The sequence below is a fragment of the Littorina saxatilis genome, linkage group LG11, assembly GCF_037325665.1.
Source record: "Littorina saxatilis isolate snail1 linkage group LG11, US_GU_Lsax_2.0, whole genome shotgun sequence".
NCBI lineage: Eukaryota > Metazoa > Mollusca > Gastropoda > Littorinimorpha > Littorinidae > Littorina > Littorina saxatilis.
The window spans coordinates 38,451,179-38,458,678 of NC_090255.1; the positions used below are offsets into that span (position 1 = coordinate 38,451,179).

Sequence of the window (7,500 nt, forward strand, 5' to 3'; positions counted from 1 at the left end):
AAATGTGGTATGTTTCTCGTGTTGTATCTACACTCATCGGGGAGTCTGGTACTGAATATGGACGATAAGAATGCTCTGAACCACACACGTATTATATCCCCATCGTCTTTTTGCTCACATTTGCCCAACATGTTAATTTGCTGAGCAGGGTTTATGTCGTCTGCTAGGCTAAGGCAATCGAACCACTGCAGTCTTATTTCAAAAACAAAAATTGCTCGTCACGTTGCACTGAATCTGCACGCATGAGGCAGGCTCGTACTAAATCGTATACATGTTAAGAACGTTCTGAACCCTACACGTTTTCGATTCCGATTGTTGTTGCCTTGAAAAATAATTCGGAAACCATTCATTTACTGAACTGATGCAGTCGTATTTTAGTCAGTGTAGTCTGCTACGTATGACAGAGTCGATCGAGTCAGTCGACTTCCAAATGCTTGTCTAGCTGGTACGTTATCGGATAACACTTGTGTTTTTTGTTAGCCGCTGGGAATTGTATACTAATTCATCATTTGGTAATGTGGATAATAAGCTACATGCCACTAACACGGCATATGAGAAGAATATTATGCAAGTCGAAAATGAGACAAGACACAGCGGCTTGTATTTTTAGATCAGTGGGCTTCACTGTGGCACAGGCACATGCAATCTGTCAGAAAAAAACCACTTCTGCTTTAATTGAGCTGCAGGAAATTTATGGTCATTTGGTATTGTGGAGAATATAAGCTACATGTCATTAATTAATTCTGAGGATGAGAGTACAGTCTCGCTTAGGCAAAGGGCGGAAGAATACGCTCTGTGGAAAAGTGTTAAGTGCATCGCCATTAGCCAATCAACTGGTTCACATCAGTCATGTGACACCAGTACTTACTGACAATTATTGTTATTATTATTGTTATCTTATTTTGTCTTCTGGTGCAGTTACTTTGCATTGTGCTAACCCGAAGGCGAATATCTTCATCTGGTGCGCATTTGATGAACTATTTGTGTTCGTATTTCTATTCACTGAGTTACTTACTCATCGATCGCTTTCTCAATCACTCATTTTGTAATTTACTTTCAAACTCGTTCGCTTAAGGGGAGGTGGGCCAGTGCACTACCTTTTTTTTAATTTTGAATGTTTTATTGTGTCTGAATGTTATTTTATGAAAGAAATGAACAAATGATGACAAAGAATAGTCACTTTTTGTATTTTCGGTTGCTGGTTTTTGTTTTACGGGACAAAAACAGTCAAAATACAGACAAAAGTGGAGTACAGGAGATACCCGGATTTTCATCAGATGTGATTGTCACACTTCTAATTATTGTTTTATTTTATCCTTCTGGGTATGCTCTAGGGGATTACGAAGCAGATCTTGTTTATTATATTTATATTTGGAGTTAGGAACACTTCTTTGTTACAACTGTCAAACTTTAGGGTAACGCTTGCGAAATTATTTTTTGAAATAATCTGGATATGACTATAATAAAATTTCAGCAAAATCCCTTCGTAATCCCCCAGAATGTTATATTCTGCACAAACTACAAAAGAAAATATTGCTCTAGCTAAATTACAGCCAGAGAAATCGCGTAACCCAAGACGTAACCGTAGGCAAAATGGCTGAACTGAGAAAAACGACATTGAAGATTGAACACCACAGAAACACTATTGAAACAGACATACAAGGACAAAACTGTGTTATGAATGAACAGCTTAGTTTATTTGAATTGCAAACTACTTAGCCTTTAGCACGCCAGCAGAGAATTTATGCGTCCATCCCTTCTTTCCCTCTGTCAACCAGCATGGGAATACTGCCCCAGCGCTAAACGTGTATCAATGACCCGATTCTCGTTTGTATTTGCATGCGAGAATAACGGTATTTTTAACGGTAACTTACTTGAGCCAGAACGAGACTTATTTCTTTCCGTTATCTCGTCGATTTGTTGGTTTCCTCGAAGTTTTCTGCTTTTGTTTTTACATCGATACAGTACTTTGGTGCTTCGACAAGCAAGATGGAGGATGATGAGTTTGAAACTTTCGTTTGAGTTGTTTTTTGACAACAAATCGTACGTGGAATCTGAACGATTTACTGAGGAAGCTCTTCGCAATGAACTGTGTATCGCGGTGAAGAAAATGACACAGTTCGTCAAGACAGTGACGGAATTTACGAAAGTGCAGATTGATACAAACTGTTGCTGATCCAGTTTCGTTCGGGAAATGGCAGGCCCAGCAAACATTACCGATAATCTGACTGATGTTGGATACTTTCTCCTGTTTTTGTTTTTTTTGCGTAGCAAATGCTCAACTTGCTTGTCGAGGAGATACTGCACAGAAACTGACTCAAATTCAGCGCAAAGCAAGCCAAAGCCGAGACGTAAAAAGTGTGCTGCATGGCGTGTTCGGAAATGGCGACTTGTGAATCTGCGTGGAGATCAAAGCTTTCCTCTGTATCGGAAACACCGACAGAATCCAAACTTTGGCTTAGTACCAGCGGAACTACTTGTTGTTGCTAACCGAACTAATAAAGACATTGTCCTCTTTCTTATTTCGAGCCATTGTTATCGTATCAAAGGTTGTTTCTCAAGGAAAAATTCGCTTTCGGTTGTCACCGATCGTTTGATGTGTAACCAGGATGTTATAAAACCGAGTGAACTTCGGGTGTTCCCGTCATGGCCGAGAGTCTCTTCGGTAGTTTCCGTATGCAACATTCGTAAGCTGAGCATGCGCACTCACAAAGTAAACTGGTTCCCGATTTCGGTTTATGAAACGAACCAATGGATGTCGAGTACCTTCCAAATAAGGACATTTCCGTTCGATTACGATTGCTGCCTTTGCAACGGACAAGGGGTTAGTGAATGGAACATTCATCAAAACACTGAGGTCATGTTATAGGTCAAGAGCTGCTGCGCAGTTTCGTATGTCGTGAATGCACTGTTTTGCTGAGGACAAAGCCGTAACTAGCCTTTGAAATGAGACATTTTTTGGCGGGGGAATATCGACTACAGAAGACAATCAATGCCACACATGTTCACATTTTGTCTTTATTGACAGATAAATAGGACACTTTTGACAAAAACACCGACACACATGGATGATAGGTATGTTATGGAAACATAATCTGCTAAAATACCCAAAACAGTGTTTTGAACGATTTGGTCAATTTTGCACTGGCCCACCTGCCCTTAATTCACCTCTGTGCCTTCTGTGGTCAGCCTAGAGAGTTAGCATCACATTTGTTCATCACATTAGAGATCATTACCACAACACAGTCAACTTTTCATTCATAGCATAGAAAGACATATATAAACAAGAACGTTTCAAGAGTAACCAGTAAACTGCAGATGACTTTATTATTCTTTCGATGACTGTGAAGTGTCACGCTCCGAGTTGGCGTCACTCGTTGATCCGACACAAAACTGAAAGCCATTCGATCAAATTCCTACTTTGAATAAGTGTAATAATAAATGCATATCGATGCTTTCAAGACACAATTCAGGACATTATTTTTAGTGAATAAAAAAGCAGTAAATTATTAAACAATCGAGAATGACGGAAACCAAAACAACGTTTCTGGTAGGCATGTCTGCTATTTTACAAATCCGTCACAGACAAAAAAGCTGGGTGAGAGCTGTCTTAGGCAATGTAATGTTTCTCTACTAGAGTTTTGCACAGGCTTGTCATAGATGTACTAAGAAATAAGGTGGTGGGAGAAAAAATGTTTGAGGTTGCCGAAAAAATGTTTTAGGTTGCTTAAAAGACAAGAAAACTGCCCTGAAATATTGATCACCAATGCGGCAATGCAGAGTCAAGTCATAAGGGGTCTTCATGCAATCACGTCGTCTATACATGGAACCTATCAATCAGTTGATCTGTGGTATGTGACCAAGTGGAAGGAAGCTTTCATTTTGTGGAACAGCCTGGGAAGATCTGGGGTGGTTTACGTGACGCGATCTGCACACGAGTCGAGGAGAAAGTCATGTTTCACTTTATCAAGGAATGCCAAAAAGCAGGAGAACAACAAACAAGGCGACTCTCAGCCCTACACAGTGTAAGACAGAAGTCGCACCGGAAGAGGATTTGTCAGCGTTTGTCTGGCCCTGATCTCGAGCCTTGCTAAGATACGACCCTTCATTGACAAACACTTTCCACACATACATGTTGGGGCCGCTTGCACCACTAAAGTCTTTAGTGCGGTCCAGGTATGTGGTCAGGTCGTTGGCCGTAAACCACAGGTGTCCGCTGTCGTCCCAGCCGAAGGTGTCGGGCCACCTCATCCTGACGTCATCGTGGACGATCAGTTGGTCAGTGGTTAGCGTGACCTTGTCGTAGCCGGTCTGCTGGGCGTCCTCCTCGACCATCCATCTCTGCACGCCGTTCTTGAAGAGCAGGCCGTAGAAGATGCTCCGCTGACCGTACGTGATGCCACCAGTCTTACCCACGCGCTGTCCCACGCTGCGCACGTGCTGGCTGAAGGCGGCGTCCTTGTTACGCAACACGGAGGTCGCTATCTGCATAAGGACAACAACAACATTGGAGTTATTCGTAATAATCACAGCTTATGTAGCGCGAACCACAGTAATCGATGCTCTCCGCGATTTGAATATCCACTATGAACGAAAACACAGTACAGTCGAACCTGCCCTAACGACTACCTCTTGAGAACGACCACCTGTCCAAAACGACCACCCCAAAGGGTCCCCGACGGATATTGTTCTCTTTTTTTATTCACATTTCCATAGCGATCACTTGTTGATAAAGACCACTTTTGGTTGATCCCTTGGGAGGTCGTTATAGACACGTTCCACTGTGATTTGATTTTGTCGAGCCAGTTGTTAAAGGGACAGTTCTTGCCATTTGAGGTGAGACAATCCCTCCTCTTGGACACTGACCACAAATCAGCAACTCGACTAATGCCTGCACAGGGTGGGCATTTCTTTTCATTTCATTTCAGTACTTTATTGTCCCATCGCTGGGAAATTCGGGTCGCTTCCTCCCAGTGGAAAGCTAGCAGCACCGCAGTCGCGCTACCCATGTGTCTGCGTGTTTAGGTGGTATCAGCCACCTGCACTTATGGCAGAATGACCAAGGTCTTTTACGTGCCATTGTGGTGACACGGGGGTGGGACATGGCTTCCGTCTCTGGGTCTGCACACATAAAGTTGACCCGTGTCCGTCCCGGCCCGAATTCGAACCTGCGACCTGCGACCTTCCAATCTCACGTCCAGTGCTCTACCAACTGCTTGGGATTGAATCATGAATTAATTTGTAGAGATTGACACTAGTGTCTGTTAATAACTGAATTCATCTTTAAAGTTCCCACTCTGTACAGAAAGCAGCCAGGCGGATGGTTTTCGGTAGCGCATTCATCCAAATGTTCTTACTCTGCACAGATGTTGATGCGTGATGAAGCAGAGGGGGGTGTTTATCCCATGTATCAAGCCTAGCCAGACACAGCCTCAAGCACTTACGTCAGAGTCATCTTCTTGTTCTTGTTCTTCTTCGTTGATGGGCTGAAACTCCCACGTTCACTCATGTTTTTTGTATGAGTGGGTACGTTTTACGTGTATGACCGTTTTTACCCCGCCATTCAGGCAGCATACGCCGATTTCGGGGGAAGAGTCATGTTCATTTACACACAGACAAACCGAAACAGACAGAAACAGGAAATTGACAAAATCACCGAGTGAAACAGTCAATCTACACATTTCCTAAAATTGCCTGGACATTTGTAAAAGTCCTGTCTTCGTGAACTTACTGTAAAATATAATATCATTGTTAGGTGTCAGCAACATGTCAGATTCATATCAAGATGTTTGGGAGACGAACAGGTAGAGCTACAAGCAGAAGAGAGAGATGTGGAAAGTTTACCTGAAATGTTCCAAGTCCATCCAGAGGGCAGTAGTACACGTATTTGAAATCTGGCGACATAGCAATGCCATCAATCGGAAATTTGCCACCCGGAATAGAAGCTTTCATCGTGTCGTCTTGGAAGAAGTACGACTCGTCCTTGTCATAGTCGTAAACGTAGAGCTTGGCGTCATTGGTGTCTGTGATGTAAGCGAACTTGACGTCACCGTTGACGTAATCCAGGACGATGTCATTGAGGAAGCAGGAGGTGTGGTTGGCCACGTCATCAGGGAAGGTGTAGCTACGTACCTCCTTCTTCTTGTTGATGTCGTAGACCACCTGGCCAAAGGGAGCAGAGAATGTTATGTTTAGAGCGAGTGTCAAATGCAGTGTGACCTACGGGATGTTAGACAATGCAATAACAAGACGACTCCGTTCTGCAGTGGGATGTATTGGAGTGGCAAGAAGTGTCAGGTCAATCTATCATTTCTAAAGCAACAAACAGGGACGATTTGCTAAGACTCTCTGTGAGTAAAACAAAAAAGACACTGGACTGTTGATCCTCGGATCACAGGTTCAAATACAGACCGAGACAGACATGAATTCACTATGTTTGACAGCTCAGATAGAGTATCCATGTCCTACCCCTTTGTCCCCGCCGTAGTAGGAAAAAGACTTTGGTCATTCTGATTAAAGTGAAGGTGGAGGATTACAACTAAATGCGCACTCTTGACACTACTAGTTTTTCGCTGAAAAGAAGCGATCCAAATGTCCTAGCAACAGGATAGTACTGTAGGACAAAGAACCGAAACACTCAAAACAAAATAAACTTGTTGTTCCCCTTTGTGTTTGTCCTGAAGAAGCTTCCATAAGCGAACATTTGATATTGTATTGGGCTGTCCTTGTATAGGTGAGTGCAGAATTATGTTGGGTGTTTTACAATAAAGAATGTGGACACAATAGGGAGATTTGCAACTACTTTGTTTGCACATTATTTAACGGAGTTCACGAAATAGAGAACGAACCGGCCATGCTTCATCTGACGTCTTGACAGTGTTTGCTGCAAAGGCACAGTCCTTCGTGTGTTGTTTCGGGACACCATTTCAGGTCTGACATGGAAACTTACTTCCTCCACTCTGCCGCAAACTAAACATCAACATCCTGAATGCCTCTGTGCAATAGGGATTTTTTAATTTTTTGATGAGCTGATATCTGCAACAGCAACTGGTCGAGGGATGGTCTTATCCCTAGGGAAAGCCTGGACATATCTGTCATGGTGGCCGGAATCCTTTACTCGAGAAAGAGTGTACCTTTTAAAGGCATGTTTGGTGGCCAAAAGTCAGAATTGGGGGGGGGGGGGGAGGGGGGGAAGGGGAGGGGGGGAAGGGGGGGGGAGGGGGGGAGGCCTAACGTCCTTACATGGAATTTGCGACGAGGGGCATGTATGAGGTGATTTGTTTTGTGTTTTGTTGCCAAAAGACCGACATAACTTGACCTTTTAAACGGATGCAGCTACTTGATCTGGACTACCGATCTGTGAAGGAATTCCCGTAGTCTTCACTTTCTCTTACCAGTTTCGGAGGACAGAGGTTGGAGGGCGTGGTTTCCATGGTATCGGTACGACCGTTGTCGATGATCCAGATGAAGCCTGTGTTGGGGTCCACCTCCATACTTTGC

At 43.4% G+C, this 7,500-nt stretch overlaps 1 protein-coding gene across 1 annotated transcript in view; it reads right to left on the bottom strand.

Moving 5' to 3' along the window:
* Nucleotides 1–7,500, bottom strand: part of LOC138979557 (uncharacterized) — a 35,669-nt gene that overhangs the window by 23,579 nt on the left and 4,590 nt on the right. The window contains exons 4-7 of the mRNA XM_070352271.1: nucleotides 7,395–7,500; nucleotides 5,845–6,162; nucleotides 3,968–4,485; nucleotides 3,169–3,190 (exon numbers count right to left, since the gene is read on the bottom strand). The exon at nucleotides 7,395–7,500 is cut by the window's right edge and continues 77 nt beyond it. Coding sequence (XP_070208372.1) covers nucleotides 3,169–3,190; nucleotides 3,968–4,485; nucleotides 5,845–6,162; nucleotides 7,395–7,500 — 964 coding nt within the window. The remainder of the gene's footprint in view (nucleotides 1–3,168; nucleotides 3,191–3,967; nucleotides 4,486–5,844; nucleotides 6,163–7,394) is intronic.